At 50.0% G+C, this 18,875-nt stretch overlaps 1 protein-coding gene across 1 annotated transcript in view; it reads right to left on the bottom strand.

The window, feature by feature from the left end:
- LOC119445854 (protein ABHD15-like) overlaps positions 1–18,875 on the bottom strand; it is a 209,707-nt gene that overhangs the window by 23,014 nt on the left and 167,818 nt on the right. The window contains 1 exon segment of the mRNA XM_037710158.2: positions 3,466–5,698. Coding sequence (XP_037566086.1) covers positions 3,466–3,749 — 284 coding nt within the window. The 5' untranslated portion in view covers positions 3,750–5,698.

The raw sequence follows: 18,875 nt of genomic DNA, 5'->3' as shown, positions 1-18,875 counted from the left end.
CTTCTTGACTTGGGCGCCGAACCCGTCAAGGGTTGCCTTGAGTTGGCTGACTGTTGCCGTGAGGGTCTCAATGGCCTGTTGCTGCTGCTGCTGCAGCATAGGTTCGAGTGCTCATTAGAGTTTGGATTCGTGTTTTACTTATAGTCGTTTTTTCATGTCTTCAAGTTACTTGGTGAAGGTTTGCTGTTCGTTGCATCCTCTGACCAACGCATGGTTGACGTGTTTTAGGTTTTCCATTTCCGTGCGGAGCTTTTCGGCTTCGTGTTCCTCTGGCATTTGTGTTGTGGGTCTTCGGGAGGAGGAGGTGGAGCTGGCACTAGCAGCTTCTGCATAGCTCACTGATTTTTTAAAATCTTGACCTTGACCTCGATCGGGAGCGTGATCTTCCCCTCGATGTGCAGGTTCCTCTCGGTGGGCTAGGGATGATGTTAACCGTAGTGCACGAGACAGCGTGTGCGAAGTCCAAGTCTGAGTCGACTGGACCACGACAGAGGTGATTTCAGCTGCTGCTGTTGTTTGAATCGTTGATTACTCACATATAGGGGAGGGGGCGCCGGCTTTAGCTTTTTCTGGCAGTCTTTTTCCGCAGATTCGTGAGGGAGGTTGCAGATCTTGCATATGGCGTTGAATTGATGTTTAGCTGGTTGGATTGGCTTGACCGCACTTGCAACAGAAATTGGGTTTTGGTTGCAAGCAGACCTGTGTCCCAGGTCTCCGCAAGTCTTGCAGTACTGTACTGTCTTCGGGTATATATGGTCGGCATCTGATTTGGGCTCCTTCTACTTTTACGTAGAATGAGACATGCGGGACGTGAAAGTAGAGGTTGGCAGAAGTAGACCTCCCCAGCATTCTGGCGCTGATGATTTCCCATCCGTCTGCTCGCAGCATTTCTTCCAGTTGTTCCGCTATCATTCCTGGTATTAGGCCATGTTTGACTTCCATTGACACTTCTGCAATTGTTTTGATGTATAGGGTCAGGCTGTAGTTGGTCCCGTCCACCTGGATGGTTTTAATGCTCGGTGGGACTACGAAAGCGACGTGGTTGTCCGGAGTGTTCACTATAAGGAGATTTTGGCTCCAGCACTTGTGTTGTAACTTTTATGCATATGTGATTGATACTTTTGAACAACTTGAGCGTTTTAGTCCAGGTTGTGGTCGATATTTGACTTTTCTGTCTTCCTACGGCAGTGGTGGCGGCCTGTACTTTTTCTTGTTGGCTGCGTCGGTGGCGTGTTTCCTTAAGTCTTGCGCGTTACACTTTTCTGCTTGGCTTCCAGGTTGTTCATTGCATGTCTGACTTGCGCGCGCTCCAGTGCTATCCTACTTTGCTGGCTTTTTTTCCACCTCCCTACATTCTGTCAGATGTTCTGAATCCCGATCATTCGTCCACTGTTTGCATCGAAGTCTGTTTCCATATTCATATTTCTTCCCTCTCTTGCTTGTTTCCTCTATGTACAGTTGCTTCCATTGTTGCATGCGTTCGCTAAGCCATCGTAGGGTGGTGAGGACGGGCACGCACGTGGGTCACGAGATACGAAGCTCCGCTCTGATGCTAGGCCTACTGAGGTTCACCAAGCTCCATTCCCCGAGGCCACGTGCCTCGCGCCTTGCTCCTCGGCCACGCGCCTCGTGCGCGTGCCCTAGAGAAAGAGTGGTTGTGAAGAGGAAGTAAGTAGCGGCTCTTCCTCTTCACAACTACCCTCTCTCTCTTGGACATGGGCACGAGGCGCCTGGCCGAGGAGCAAGGCGCGAGGCAGGTGGCCTCGGGGAACGGAGCTTGGTGCCTCGCGCCTTGCTCCTCGGCCACGCGCCTCGTGCGCGTGCCCTAGAGAAAGAGTGGTTGTGCAGAGAAAGAAAGTAGCGGCTCTTCCTCTTCACAACTACCCTCTCTCTTGGACACGGGCACGAGGCGCCCGGCCGAGGCGCAAGGTGCGAGGCACGTGGCCTCGGGGAACGGAGCTTGGTGAACCTCAGTAGGCCTAGCTCGGTGGGCGCCGCTTTACTATACTTGCAGGAAAAATAAATCCGTGAGAAATTGACTCATGGAGTTGCAGGTAGCCTCTCTGGATGCTGCTTCTCGAGCTGCGTTGGTTGATGCAAACGTTCTGGTGTTTCAAGGTGACAATCCTCGGGAATCTCACGTTTTCACGTTGGAACGGGAGCACATGTAGAGCAAGTCCGCTGGGTTGGCCCCCTTGCGGTCAGTCCATAATTTTTAACGTGGCAAGTATTTTTTTCAAAAAGAAAGCGGACATCTCGGAAAATTATGGAGGAACAAGGCTTCTGACAGCTTAGTTGCAACAGGATATCTCAAACGTGACAAATGAAAAATAATAACAGGAATGCTCCACCGATTTCATTAGGTAGTAATAGGATGACAAAAAGGCTAGTTACAAAAAAAAGAAAAGCGTGATACGCGCTTCGTTCCGTTTGATTCGTACGGCATTCATACTAGACCCCGATTGTGCTAGGACTTTCTGCTCGCCACCTCTAGGAGACTGAGCTTCAATCCCGGCAGGGCTTCTAACAGGCTGTACTATTTCATTCGTAATACACCTACAGCACAACGCGTCTCCTCACCCACCTTCACTTTGCACCTGTGTTCGTTAGCTCTTTTGTTTGACACACCTAATCTCATTCATAGCATGTGCTGCTTTTGCGTGCTTATTGGTGTGCTCCATTTGTAACGCTCCATGCCTCTTCATCCACCTCTCGAACCGTACTTTTTATCCAGGTGGCACCTTCTTTTTCATGCCTCTCGCAATCCCAGTAGACATTCACCATTTTTTTCGATTGTCAGCGTCAGTCAACCATTCGAGCCTTGGTCATAGTGAAGGCGGTGACCACGCCTAGACCAATAACGCATAAGATAGTCCGACAGTACGCAGAAGCGGAAATTATAAAGCCGTCTCAAGTGAGTCGGTTGACCCACTCACTTCTCCTACAAATATCAATCAGTTGGAACGAGATTAAAGACAGAAACAAGGAGAAACATCTGCTCCAGAAAAAGACATTTCCGGACTTTTATGACATTTTTTATTGGGTGAGTAATCATCTAACTCCGGTCACAGAGAGCGAGATCACTGAGGTTTTATTGGAAACAAACTCCTAAGTACTTGGATTATTGACTTCACAGGAGTAGACCGTGTGACGTCATGCAATAAAATGAGGATGCCGGCAAGGGAGCAGAGGGGGTAAGGATGTTCATAATTCTGAAAAGGCGTGGCTCGCCAACCGAAACGCCGGGAATACCAGCTTGACGTCAGTACTTCGACCAGCAAGACTTTTTTACACCTAGGATCTCTCTTGGTGAAATCTGCCCAGTACATTGCTTGTTCAGTATAAAACAGCTATATTCCACAACATAGTACTTCTACACCTGGAAAGATATGAGAAACATAATTGATAGCTTTAGAGATACGCCATGGGTTGTGACAAAGGCTCATGACGACTGCAGCGGCTCACCTGAAAAAGGGCACCTCCGTGGAACGCCGCAACACGGTAGCCGCCAGCAGTGACTGGATGGTCGGGTGCCGTGCCCAAGGCGGCGGCGCGTAGGCTTGCGTCAGCGCGGGAATAGCCGTGGCCAGGAACCGCGAGAAGTCCGACTCACGAGCGACGAGCCGCGGTCTTGAACCGCGGGGCTCGAGGCGTGGCGACAGCGCGTGCAGTAGCAGCGCTGCCAGCCACACCAGCACGGAGAACGTCGACAGCGGGGACAGGAGGAGAAGTTGAATGGCCTCCGCCATGAGTCCGGCTTGAGGTCATGTCGAGGTCATGTCGTGCCGAACAACCACGTGAAGGACAGAAACGGGTCGCACGTTTTACGCCGAGTCTCGCGATCTTCAACAAAATGCGGCGCAGTTGAGCTGGTATCTTGAGTTCTTGGCGTAGCTAACGCGAGATCCCATTGATTCAACTGGCCTAACACTGCAAGCGTTAGTAATGTTGCATTTTGTAAGAAGGGTAACTCATGCTCGTGTTAGTTAACTGGATTGCGCGCAATGTTCGTGAAAGGAGCACTGTGGGGATAGTTCACAACGCGGTATGTCGTAGCTCCGATTCACTTTGGTTGTTTCGGTTCCACTTCAACGTCGATGGGCATACACTGCGATTTAATCACGTACGTCAAATTGTGGGCTGTTCTCTGGACGAGGTGACATACTCGAAAATTATGACTGGTGCCACGTCGCTCGTTGTCAACTGTCACACGAGGAAGTCACATGAACGAAGCTTACTTAAGTTCGCTGGCGGTTACAGCACATTTCTTGCGTTCTGGAAAGGCATATCAAGGATGACCACAATATCGAACAGAAATCACAGTAGCACACGGGGTTGAACACAGTGAGGACTGAATTCCCTGAGCCTGGCACTTGCAGACGAATTTTATCACGATGGGCTTACAACTTGAGCTTTTCTTCTTCGACTGATATGTCTATTTTGGACGCAGCGCACGTTGCCCTTTTTGAATGATTGTGAAAAAAGAAGCACACTTTTGTAATATTTGCACATGTTTACCATGCCTGAATCAATCTATTTGGCCAACAAACGCCATCAAGCATTGCCATTTGCTCTAAGATAAATTTTTATTACGTTCAATGAAGCCTTGCAGTTTTATAATATTTTGTTCGCAGTTTCAAACTAGCTTTAGTCACCAGCGGTACATAATGCCATATTTCACGCACGTATTCAAGAACGTTCGATTTTCAACAGAAGACCATGTTAGGCCCCGCCAACAGTACCGCTATTCTGACCAGCGTTATGCACAGCTGTTTCACATATATCGATGAGGAATTGTTGTATTGAAGCATTCAAACTGTTCCCCTGCAATTAATTACCAGGAAGAATCGCCAGCGCCAGCGTTGTGAAAGACTTCAAAGAGTCAACGCATTCATAAACATAAGTTTTAAACTTCCGACTTGCTCGAGATTCGTGCTTCTATTCATTCGAACATTCACGAAACTGATATTACGCTCAGCACATCGTCGTCAATCACTGTGTATACTAAGAGAAGCAATAAGCGATTGCTCATGAACTGTGATTATATAACGTGATCATTATGTTTTTTTTAAATTGCAGTCAGGTTACTTTTCATTATCATTGACTCGAACAACTTTTTCGTGTGAGCCTTCACGATCACAGTTTCGATAGCTAAGCCAGAAAAAAAGCGGCAGCGTTTGTTTAGAGCCGATCCAGTCGTTCACATCCCGTTAAATATTTCCAGGTTTGATAGCTAACAACACAAGCTGTTACAGAAGTGGGCCTCAGGCTTAATAACGAACCATTGAGTCAGAAAGAGGAAATCTTTCTCGCATGCCTATTGAAAAAAAAAGGAGGAAACCAGATAAAGTGGCGAAAAAGTGCGGTGGGAGTATATTAGTGTCCTACAATAACATATAAGCCGACGTAGTGTGGACAAGAAAGAGATAACCTTGTTGACTAAACCGCTTGGACGTTTCTTATAGGAAACTCATGCTACACATACACGCGACACCTGCAGAGTATGCACATTGCACATGTTCAAAGTTGGCACTGCAAAACATCCATGATTGCAGTCTACAGCTTTGCAGGGGGTCGAGTCGTCGCACGGGCGACGCAGTGCTGTATTTTTCTGTTCCCGAGTCTCTCATGTTGCCCTTGTAGCGTACTGTACATTACTCTCACCGTCTGCCTTGGAAAAGGTTTCGGTCGGCGGTACCTGCGTTAGACAGAAGAGAAACCGAAAACTCATAAGAGGAAGCGAAACGGAAGTAAGCTATCTCCAGTTTCAATGAACTGCAGTTAAGTTTAGATGGTCATTGCAAGATACGCACAGGGGAAAAAGTGGCAAGAAAAGAGAGATTAACAGTCGATTTGATAAAAAAGATTAATTGTAATCGAAAAAAAAACTTGCAACCCTTTATTCACAAAGACTCGTGAATTCAAGTGCACGAGAGACTTGTAAGAATTCCAACATCATGTTTGTGATGAATGAAAGAAAACGACGCCGACGACGACGAAGTGTGCACGCGTTCTTTCGCGAGTAGATCACGCATATGAGTGATCCCGCCAAATCAGCGATGACCCAGTGGTATTCCGAAGGTGCGTCGTGCCACGATTGGGCCACGTATGGCGAGCACGTGGCGAAATGCCTCGTGGCGAGACACGCGCCTAGTCAGCGGGAGACGGAAGACAGCAGGCCGACGTCTCGGACGCCGACAATCAAGGCTCCAAGGAACGCGGCCGTCCGTGGAGCTGCCGCCCGACCGTTGCCCTTGGCCAAGGCGTTCGCCAGCGCGAGTACCGCAGCTCGGAGCGTGGCTTGGCCTGCTGTGCTACCACTTGCCGCGAGCATTGCGGATCCCGGGCAAGGCGTCTCCTTGGTCAGCTGTTCGGCGGAGCACCGTTCGTGGTCTGGCTAATGGCCGCATATGTGCCGAGCACTGCGGCTCGCGCGCAAGCTGTCCGCTGGGCAGACTGACCATTCCTGCACCGTGTATTGCGGCTCGGGTGCAGGCTGACTGCTGAGCGGTCGTCCCTGGTTAAGCAAGAGCCATCTCCTCACCATCCAACATCGAGGCGTGTCCGATGTCGTCACGTCATCGCCCCTCCCTCCGGCAACCTCTCGTCTCCTGTCCACGTACTCTGAGCTGTTTCGAGCTGTGTTTCTCGAACTCATAGCAACCTTAGTTCTTTTAGCATATTATGTGTGTCACGTGCCTTAAGGTTCTGTCCGGGTGTAGTTTGGCTTTTTAAAATTATGTAGTTTGCATTTTGTATCACAAGTTCGACTGCTTTTCTTGCGTCCTTTTCCTCATCACGCGGCACGACAAACAAGAGTTTGTATTAGAAAAAAACATGTATTAATATTGTAAATTACCTTTACAATATTAATACATAATAAGGAATGCGTTGAAGAAATGAATAATTTAAGCTCACTAGCTCGCTTTCGCAAAGTTATTCAGTGAGGTAATTTCGACAACATTGATTTCGCTCAACCAAGAGAACAGGCTGGCTTTGGCATTGATAATGGATCAATGGATCATATCCATATCATCATAGGGTAGATGAGAAATCTGAGAAATATAACCGTTATATCAGTATGGCCTTTCATCGATTGCGAAGAAGAAAACATTCGACTTAGGCATGAACTTCTTCCCATGGCGTCATAAATTGTGATGCCCATCTTTTGCATATTACCGAGTAGTTGAGCACCGTGAAGGCGTTCTACATTGCGAGAATAATTAGAAACATGATAAACACATGTATAGGAGACAAGCGCACGCAAGACAAAACTTTATCGGTGAAACGGCAATACGTATCTATCATGCAGAGAGAGTACAGTAAAACCAAGAACGGACTTGCACACGTGTCTGTATATTGCGAATGAGTGAGGGTTTAAGTACTGCAGAAAAAAAAAAACAGCACTTCTTGAACACGCAACAGCTGCGAATTCTGGCATAATCAATCTTTTCGATCGAAGTTGTTTCGCAGTCCCTATGCATTTTTATCATGGGGCTCACAGAATGACCGTTGTGGTCGCTTGTGTGTAGTTAACGTTTGATTTTGTTATAAGTTGTTATGTATCTTGTTAGGTACGTTGATATGCGTGAATACGTTTGTTTTTCTTTTTTCATTTAGTTTCGCTTGCCTTTCGAAGAGGAGTTGCCGGCGCCAATACCGACGTCAACCAGTCCTTCTTCAAGACCATGTGCGACGAAATGACTTTTTCCGCGCCTTCTTCGATAACTTTAAACTTAGCATCACGGCTCGCTTGTTAATTACAACAGAATAAAGTGCATCGTCAAATATTCGCCGGCGAGGCAGTGGCCTTGCGTAAAGCATAACGAGAGACGGTCGTCTCATAATGTCAGGCAGAAGCACAGTAACCCATACCAGCTTCAGCCAAATTGAAATGTCACGAATAAAATATGCTGCAAGGGAGTCTTGAATAATCATCCGACATGCAGATTTGAGATTATTCGAGCCCCCTTAAGCGCTCGGTACACGATTATTCGCTCGAAGAAATTTAATCTCCAGCCGAGGCTTTATTCGCCGCGTGAATCTTCGCGCTGAAGAAAAGTATAATTCAGTAGCCTTTTAAACAAACACCGTGACATCCTGCGTCTCAAGCTTCGATTTTTGATCAACCACGGACAATCGAGTGCCCTTCTTTTATGACTGTATAAATTGCCCTTCTTTTATGACCTTCGATCGTGCGCTTTACGTTTGAATTAAACGACGAGACAGGCGACAAAGAAATGCTTGAAGCTTACTTATACGGGAAGACGACTGCGAATCAAGATCGTCTTTTATTGGTAGAAATGATGTGCCGCATGAAATCGATTCCTAGCCACAAATATTTGTGGATTGAGTATACGGAGCCACCGTTGCGGAGCAGATGGCGAACGCAAATGCGTATAAAAAGTAACTACGACGAAGCGAATGAACACGAAGATTGAGAATCAGAATGCTGAAAATAGGCGCCCCGAAAAAGGCTCACGGAGAAATAACTGTCAAAAATCAATATAGTGCCTGTGGGGCTGAATAAAGGTTCGGCCGCGTACCTCCTCGTTTCACAAGATTGATTAGGGAGGTTTAAAAAGAGGTCGTTTTCATTTCTTTTTAAAGCAACAGTTCTTTCCACAGCTGTGATTCGTTAGGGCTAAGTGTTGTGGTTGTGAAATCGCCAGTATGAGCAAATGGAAAGAAGCAGGTCGACGTTACGACTTGCGTGATGAATTGTCCCCAACCGACCCTTACAAACGTGTAGCTATACGCTCAGCCGACAGCTGGTGGGCAGGCGAAGTGAAAGTTGACAGCGTGAAATTGTCAGCAACGAAATAACATGGCTTCAGAGGCAGCAATGCAGCAGAGTGCAGAAAGTTGTTAAAGTTGGGCTAGCTTCACAGCATGGATAATTTCTATAAAAGAAGAGACATGAAAAAGCACTGAACCACTTGCGAGTGTCATTTTTTTGTTCATCGCATTGATACCAAGTGGAACCTATGAACGAGCCACCTGGATAAACTTCAAAGGTTTAGTTGAAGATCCTTATTTTCTTGCAGCCGTCTTTCTGCTCTACTACCTCTATGGTCCCAACTTGCGCATGAAGGTAACAAGCCCGCACACATACTGTTATAAAGAAGAGCTCGCACAAATAATGAAATGATGGAGGACATTGTCTGGCAGGTGTCACTGGAGTTTTAGCACTGTGCGATTGTTTTCTTAAAAAAAAGCAACTAAATTTTATTATACCTCTAATGACCGAGCTGTCAAAGCAGAAAGTTGCTGCTAGCGATGAAAGAACCTTAATGAAGCATTCCTCCCGGTTCAACTTTCGCGTAGTTGTTCCTTTACTCAAGAAGGAGGAGGAAGAAAAACGAAGTGAAAGGCAGAGAGGTTAACCAGATAAAGTGCCCGGTTGGCTACTCTGCACAGGGGGATGGGGCAAGGGCAAAAAAAAAAAAAAAAAAAAAACTAGAAAAGATTAAAAAAAAGGAGCCCACCAGTTCACACATTTTATAGTTTTTCAATGAGTCCAGTTTCCTTTTAAAAACACACTAGCGCTTTCAAAGCAGTTCGGGTCGACGTCGGCTGGGACCAGGGTCCAAGAATTCTGGCTTCCATAAGAGGACGGTTGTCACTCTTGTCGAGCATGGTGCTGAGGCACGTCGACAGCATTGGAACGTCTTTGTGCATCGGAACGTCGACAATGACACAAAAGGTGCGCTGTCGTCTGTTTGCCTCCGTACTCCAGAAGATGTACAGTAAACGTGACGGGATTCTTCTTACGAAAATAATTTTGTTTTACTTTTATAACCAAAGAAAGAAGCGCGAACTAGATTTTCTTAGTTTTTTTTTCCTCTCTGAACGTGCATCCGACACTTTTTGTTACACTGATAAACCCACCACGCCCTAAGGTGAACAATTTCGTACCTAGAGTTTGAGTTTGTGTGTAGTCCTCTGTTGCTGCTCGCACAACGACACATCCTTACTCGACTTTGAGCATCTAGAAGTTCCGGATGCGTACCCTGGACCCTTTGTTATGGCTGTAAGCGCCCACAAGTTTCTTTCGGAGCTCTGCAACATTACTTTACCACCTAGGGCTGGGAGTGGCATTTACGAACATAGTCCTATTGTTGCAGTATTATAGAAATGGCCGATAAACCAACGTGCGGTTCTTGCGGATCTGAAAAAAAAAAAAAACCTTGGAACGTTATTTTTGTGCGCCTGCCCTCAATAAGACGTCCAGCGCAACTGTGTATCAGACCGCCACTAAAGCGGCTGGACTCCAAAAAAATATCTGAGACACAAGTTCTCGGACTGTGGCCACATCCCTCGCTGGCGCTAAATTTCATATGCGTGCTATATAGTGCAGCTTTTTGAAGTGCGCAGGCCTCAGTGATGGTTAATAGTCCTCGTGTGCATCCTCCCGCTTGCAAGCAGTGTTCACTCTCTCCCTCTTTCTATCTTTCTATTCTTCCCTTCCCTAACCCTGAATGTAGGGTTTCAAACCGGACGCTCGTCTACTGGCTGACGTTCCCTTACCTTTACCACCCTTTCTCTGTCTCCCTTGTGTTTCCACAGCGAATAATTTCACCCGAGTTGTTTGTTATTACCTATAGGTAGCTTACACCGGCGTTCTGCACGCCGGCAGGATGTGAATGCAAGGAGTATCGTCGTTGTTATGAAGGAAAACAAGGGGACAGAGAAAAAAAAAAGAGCTTCCTTGTGTCAGCTGTAAGACGCGATCTTTTATTGCGATAGCAATTATATGGACACTCAAAAGCAGATTTCTGCCGTCGGCGTCGCCGTCGCCGTCGCCGTGAGGTTCCGTATGACGTCAATGGAGATGAAATCGTCGCCGCGCGCCGCCGAACGCTGTATGTGCAAGTGAAAGGGCGCGAGGGACGCGCTCTTTCACGGGGAGTGAACGCACGGCGGAGAACAAACGCGCGTTCTGCGCCGTGCTTCCTTAAGGGCTGCAGAAGTAGGCGTTCTCTTTCCTCCTTACAATCACCATATATGTAGAGCAAACGCTGCCTTCTTCCGATGCAGCGAAGAGGCCGTGGGGGGAGGGGGGGAGGGGAGGGAAGGGAGGCGACGTTTCAGCTGCAGGCACCAAGTGCCTATTTATATCAGAGGCTCCGGCAACAGTCACCAACGCCGCGGGAGACGCCGCGTAGGGGCCAACGCGAGCGGATGCCTGCAACGTCGGCTCCGGCAAACGGTACGTGCTGCTCCTACCCAATCTCTCCTACGGCCACTAATCTGCTCGAGAAGCGACATAAGTGCCTAAGGAAGACAGGGAAACCGCCCATTCCGGGTGAAATCCGACCTTTTTTGTGCTGAGAACGATTATCGGACCGAGACGCTCAGCTGCCCAGTTAAGCCTCACCCGGACTCTACCTCTCCGCCGGCACCGCCGGCAACGCCAGCCATTATGATGGATGTAACGGTTGAAGGCCACACCATAACCGCACAAGAGCTCCAGTCAGACGATTGGACACCAGTGCTGTATAAAGCCTACGCCTCCCGACCAGCCAGTTCGCCGAAACCACCTCACCACTCCGGCAACGCTACCTCCGAGGCAGCTAACCCGAACGCCAGGAACGCGGCGCACGACGCAACAGCCGCCACCCGCAGCGGCAAGACGCCGGCCCGCCTACCACCTGCGACCAAGGAGACGCGCCTCACAGTGCAGCGTAGCAAGCAGCTGCCACCACTCCCACCCAACGCTATTCGAGTGGTCGTTCGCCCGCGAGGTGAACTACGACTTCTAGACGTCCCAACACCTCGACTTACGAAAGCAGTGCAGACCCAGCTCCGAATCCCTCTACCGGACGACTTCTGCCTGCGCACCCACCCGACCAACAATACTTTCACCATGGCAACAACACACTCCCCAACAGCCGAGACTCTCAAGACGCTAACCTCCCTCGCAATTGGAGACCAAACCTACCCTTGCACGGCTTACGTGGCACCCCCACCGGGGGCTACCAGAGGAGTCATCACAAACGCCTATGACGACGAGACCCCAACGCAACTCTACCAAGACTTGGTCAGAAGAAATCCGGAGTACACCATACTAGCAGCCCGACGCATGGGAAAGACGCACTCCATCCTAATCACCTTCGACGCAAACGCAGTCCCGCACTCCATCAAGTACATGGGAGCCATCCACCGCTGCACCCTATACCGCGGCAGTCCGGATGCCTGTACCAATTGCAGACAGCCGGGTCACCGTCACGACGTATGCCCAAGCCCCAAGACCAATCTTTGCCCCCGCTGTGGAACACAGCATTCGCAACAAGACCCTCCTTGTACGCCCAAATGCATTCTGTGTGAGGGCCCTCATCTTACCGGCACGGGATCGTGCAAGGGACGAAACCTTCACCAGCCAAGGAAACAGCCAAGCCACCCAGAAACGCAGCAGCAGGAATCGGTCCCACCCAGGGACAGTTTTCCCCAATTGTCATCCGGACCCACCCAGCCCAACCAACACAAGCAAGCCTGGACAGAGCCATTGAAACAAGCCTGGAACACGCCCCTTTCTTCTCACAAGCACACGACATCCATGACAGTGAATCCCAGTTTACAACACGCCCTGGCGAAATCCCAGGAGGAGGCAGCGGCAGCCAAAGCAGAAGCTACAGCAGCCCGAGCAGAAGCCGCCGCTCTTCGACAATGCATCGCCAAACTGGAAGCCCAGATAAGTGCTCTTGCCACTGGATCTCCCATTTCACCTACCCCCGCTCCAACCGCACCTCAACCTCCTCCCCTTAACCCACCCAACGACCATACCTTGCCCAGCCACTCCAACCCTACTTCCTCTCCTGATTCGCTAGCAATGGAGGCTGACACGGAACCCTCTACAAATTCAACCACATGCACAACGCCACCTCCCTCCACCCCCCTCTCACTAGACGACATTCCAACCCTGCTTGAGTCCTTTGCTGCTCGCTTTGAGGCAAAATTGCAGGACGCTGTCACTCACATCAACCAGGAATGTGCAACCCTCAAAGACGCGGTTATTAACATAACACAAGACAATGCTGCTCTTAATCACCGATTCGACGTGCTAACCCAAGGGTTTTCTGACCGCTATAGCGATCTTGAGTCCCGGCTCAATTCTTACGCAACCCGCCTCACAAAGCTGGACTCCACCCCAAGTAGACGTAAGAAGCCTAAAGCAGCTGAAGGACAGGACAACCCTATCCCTACCACAGCTCACGACTCCCACCCCCCAGTTATCACGACTCCCAACCCCCAATCGACTCTCATGCATGATGGCAGCTCCAAACCGTAATCTTACTCTCTGGCAGTGGAACTGCCGGGGCTTTGGCCAGAAGCGTCATGTGGTCCACCAACTGCTGTCCTGCGCTACAGGACCCGACATCCTTGCCCTGCAGGAGCCCTCCAACCCACTCACCCTCCCCGGCTATACTCCTATTCTACCCACATCCCCCCCGCCCACTCGGGTAGCGTTTCTAGTTAGCCGCTCAATCACCACCATCTCCCATTCCCTAGCGATTCAAGACATTGATCACCTTCTAATTGAGCTTGTGCCACAACACGCTCGAGCGAATAGTATCTTCGTCTTGAATGTATACAGCCACCCTAAATGCCTACAAAGCAACTTCGAACGCCTTTTTACTCTTGCGAAGCGCATAGCAAACAAGTGCCCCTTACTCGTCGTAGGAGACTTTAACGCCCCGCATACGGCCTGGGGTTACCAGCACGACACACCGAAAGGACGTCGGGTGTGGTTAGCAGCGCAACAGACCGGTCTCTCCCTTCTTACCGACCCTACCTCTCCTACACGCACGGGAAACAGTGTCTGTAAAGACACTACACCAGACCTTACATTCGCACATCGCCTCCCTCACGCCACATGGTGCAACACACAAGAGAATCTGGGTAGTGATCATAGCATCATCGAAATTCTCTTAAATGCTCAACTACCCCGCAGACCTCCCAGAGGCTCCACTTTCACGAAGTGGGACTCTTTCCGATCATGTAGAGCAGCCCGCACCGTCGTCCCCATCACGGACATCACCGACTGGTCCAAACAATTAGAAAGTGATGTTCGATCCGTAACTCGTCCCCTACGAGAGGACTGCCCAAGCGACACAGTTGACTCCCGCCTCCTGCATTTATGGGAAGCTAAAGCAGGCCTAGAACGACGCTGGCAAAGGCAGCGCTGGAACCGAACACTTAGACGCCGCCTCGCCCGTCTCAACAAAGAGATAGAGACGCACGCGGCGACTCTTTCACGACAAAACTGGGAATCACTATGCAACAAGCTAGATGGCAATATGAGTCTACCTCAGACCTGGAACCTCTTTAGGCACTTGATAGACTCCACTCAATCTAAGACCACACAAAGACACAACCTCACCAAACTCATACATACTTCCGATACACCTCCACCGGAATTCCTCCAAGAACTTCGAAATCAGTACTTCCCCACATACCCTCCTGTAACACACCCCGACTATACAGGCCCCGCTAACGACCTCCTTGACCAACCCATTACAGAAGCAGAAGTTCAGGCTGAACTCCAGAGACTTAACACGTCCTCAGCCCCCGGCCCAGACGGGGTACACAACAAGGCGCTCCGGAATATCGACGCCCAATCCATTGCCGCCCTTACCGAATACTTTAACGGGTGCTGGCAAAAGGGCACCCTCCCACCGCAATGGAAAGAAGCCAAAGTCGTGTTCTTACCCAAACCTGGGAAACCTCTGCTCACCTCTAACCTCAGACCGATCTCCCTCACTTCTTCTGTCGGCAAACTCATGGAGCATGTACTCCAGACCAGGCTCAGCAAGTACCTAGAAGGCAACAATCTCATACCCACCTGTATGTTTGGATTTCGTCCTGGGCTTTCCACACAGGACGTCTTCCTACAGCTAAAACAACACATTCTAGATTCCCAAACCTACGACACCAAAGCTATCCTAGGTGTGGATCTCACGAAGGCATTCGATAACGTTACACACTCAGCTATCCTACAGAACCTTACAACCCTGGCAGTGGGCGCCAGGATGTACAACTACATCCGAGACTTCCTCAGCCACCGCACAGCTACACTTACCTTCGGCGACCACCGCCTCCCAGGCATAACACTGGAAGCACGAGGTACGCCCCAGGGAGCCGTCCTCTCCCCTATTCTATTCAACATAGCACTTCTTCACTTACCCCAACAACTAGCTCAAATTCCCGACATTCATTTCAGCCTTTACGCCGACGATATCACTGTCTGGGCAAACCACGGCAGTGACGCCGAAATAGAACAACATCTACAATTGGCACTAAACACCATCGACACATATGTACAGGAGCGCGGCCTGACATGCTCCCCTTCCAAATCAGAGCTCTTTCTCTACCGCCCCAAGCAACACGATTCAGTCATTCCTTCCATCTCCCTTACGCTAGGTACCCATCCTATCCCACTAGTATCCAAAATCCGCGTGCTAGGACTAGTTCTACACTCCCACGGCGCGCACGGAGAAGTCATAAAGACTCTCCAAACACACGCTCAACAGACCACCCGACTTATTCGCCGCATAGCGAACCGCCGGGCTGGCCTACGTGAGCGAAACGCACTTCGCCTTACTCAGGCTTACATCATAAGCCGCACCACATATGCCCTTCCATACCTACCCCTCCGACAGAAGGAGAGAGACCGGGTAAACGCGCTCCTACGGAGTTGCACGAAAATGGCTCTACGCCTTCCCCCCAGCACATCCACCGACCGACTCCTCAAACTCGGTGTCCACAACACCTTTGAGGAACTCACAGAAGCCACCTTTACGGCACAAATATCCCGTCTATCTAACTCAGCCGCTGGCCGCGCTCTATTATCCCAATTAAGCCTAACCGCAATTACACACCCTACCGAGGGGGTCCCCCTTTCTTCTATCCTCCGCTCTAACCTCAACATACCTCCCATCCCCAAGAACATGCACCCTGAGCGAGATGGGAACCGCAGAATAGCAAGGGCTCGGGCCCTCCACAGACAGTACAGCGAGGACCATGATGTGGTCTACGTGGACGCAGCAGAGTATACGTCAGGCTCCCGTATGGCCCTGGCGGTAGCCGACAATCAGGCAAAGCTTCTAACCTCCAGCTCAATCATCACCAATTCCACCACAGAGGCAGAAGAGGCAGCCATCGCGCTTGCTCTCATCTCTACATCTGCCACCAAAATTATCACTGACTCCAAATCTGCCATTGTCAACTATGCCAACGGCTACATATCCCGCACCGCTGCTCGCTTACTACGCTTCTGGCAGCCCCGGCACCCCATAACCCTCATCTGGACGCCAGCACATGCCGGCCTCCCTGGCAATGAGGAGGCTCATTCCCTAGCCCGAGGTCTTACATTCCGGGCAGGAGGAGTCGAGCCCCCTCTACGGGCCAGGGAGCGCCTGCTTTCTTTCAGTGATATCCTTTCGTACTACCGGGACGAACGAAGGGAATACACACCCCCAGCCCCATCCCTCACCATAGCGCAGGCCGCACACTGGCGTCGACTACAAACTCGGACTGCCCCATACCCCTTGCTGCTACATGCACGATACCCAGACCAATTCCCCTCCTCATGCAAACTTTGCAGTAAACCAGGAGACTTCCTACACACCCTCCTCACATGCCCCACCTTCCCTCATCCCCCATCACAGACCGTGGCGGAGTCTTACTGGGAGACTCTTTTGACCTGCACTTCCCCTCAAGACCAGTGCTGGATCATCTCCAGTGCTATGAGAAGGATTGCGCTCCAAGGGCTCTCCTTCGCTTTGTAAGGGTGCGTCCTCACAGTAAGGGAGCACCCAAGTGCCATGTAGGGGTCTTCGCCCCCACCATCAATGGCAATAAAAGTTTCTACCACCACCACGCTCTTTTCGATCGGCTCTGCTGGATCTAGGGCAGCGTTCTCCCTTCCGCCGCATAGTATGAGCGCTGTTTGCGCACGCACATTAGCCTTCCTGCTGGGCAGCTGGTGAATATTGGACATGGTGCATTCACCGAGTTCAGCGGAATGGGGGCAAAACGTCGAGCTAAATATATCTGATTCTTGAATCAGGCGCCGACAAAACTCCTTTCCGTCGGTCTCGTGCATAATAGAGGGGTGACGCCCATATAACGCCGCCGCCGGCGTTCATCATAGGGCCAGCGTTGTGAGACGCCTGGCATCTGTCAGGGTGCTGTTCCTGCTGCACGCAGCAGCCATTGTGTCGCGTACTACGTCGCGCCACGTCATTTCCGCGTATTGTTCGAACACCGTGTGAGGAGCAAAGTTTAGCGTGATGCTTAACTTTGCTGTTTTACAGCGTAGTTGTTAAGGGCTAGGTTCCATGAGATCGCGTCCGCAGACCGACCGGCGCATATACAACAATTTCGGCTCCATGTGCGCGGCGGTTTCCCACCAGTTGTGCCTTAGCACAGGTGTCAAAACGGATGATGGATGGCCCATTGTTATACCCTTCGCCACCGGCGATGCCTCTTTCACAAGTGTCGAATACTCGGCGGCGGCACGTCCCACCGGTGAATCGTTGTGCCTCTTTGTCTCGTGACGTATAGAGATCGCGCTAGCGCTGTTACCAGCAGTTACACTTTGAACTCACTATGAGACGGACGCTCGTTTAACCACATCTTCCAAGATCCTGACGTCAGCATCCTGACGATGCCGTGCAGTCTGCCACGGCTATGAACGCTGTGGCTCATACGCTGCCGATGCCGATGGGGCGGACTTGGCGCAGCAAACGCACTACTTTAGCCGTCGCGTCGGGCTAAAACAAGACGCCGGTGTCCTTGCTCTTTGATGAGCATGCCGAAGACGCTCAATATAGTCAGTAATGATAATATATAAATTCACTATAGCAGACCCACCATGATCACAGCTTCGCTGGCTTCCATCGTCACAGTAGTGGAAGGGCTCTGCATTTTCTTTCAATACTTCACCTTCGGATGAAACTGCCTTTTTTTTCTGTGTGGTTTCTTGACTTTTCACACACCTTCGCTTACGGTAGCAGCGAGGTTTACGGCATTATTTCGAGATACGTTATTTACGAATGTAGTTTAACTTTATAATCCTCTTTGGGTGCCCCATTGGAGAAGTGGTGACACCGTGGCACACGGTTTGACCTCGTCGCAATGAAACTGCAGAGGAATGGCCTGCACACACACGGACGCCCGGGCTGTTATCGGCTCCCTCTGGGAATTCCTGATAGCTGCGAGCCTTCAGGGCAGATATTTAATCCCTTTTCCCACGTAGGCCTGCATACGAGCCCTTGTAATAAATATTTTCGCTTACGCAGGCTCCTACATCAGTGCTGTGCTGCACGGGAAAATTATCACTATATAGGGTTCTACGAACTTTTCGAATCGTATACAGTTATTCGAGAAAAATGACCTTCCAATATCAGATACTTTTTTTTTAGTATTTCTAAGCAAAGTGGAGCAATAAGTTTGTTGCTTGGAGTCCGTTTGGTAAAAGACAGACTCATTTACATTTTTTATACCTGTAATCGGGGTGTCGAACCGAACCGGGGCTGAATCTAAACCGGTGCACAATCGTTATTTACAGCTGAACCGAACCGCACCAGTATTTTTCTGCCATCTTGGAGCCGAACGCGTACCGTAAAGGCTCGTTGACACTAGGCCGACACGACACTGATTTTGGTCTGCCGACTGATGGCGACAGCAGTTTATACAGGGCGAAACACGCTGTGGCCAACGGATTAACGGAAGGAAAACGCTGTCGCCAACAGTCGGCAGACCAAAATCGGTGTCGTGTCGGCCTAGTGTGAATGAGCCTCAACTTATTGGAGGAACTGTTTCGAACCGGTTCGACAAACGGTTCGGAAGGCCAGTGGACCATCTGGCTT

Source organism: Dermacentor silvarum, chromosome 3 (genome assembly GCF_013339745.2).
Source record: "Dermacentor silvarum isolate Dsil-2018 chromosome 3, BIME_Dsil_1.4, whole genome shotgun sequence".
NCBI lineage: Eukaryota > Metazoa > Arthropoda > Arachnida > Ixodida > Ixodidae > Dermacentor > Dermacentor silvarum.
Note: the sequence above shows the minus strand (reverse complement) of the source record. Positions and strands in the feature narration are given on the sequence as shown.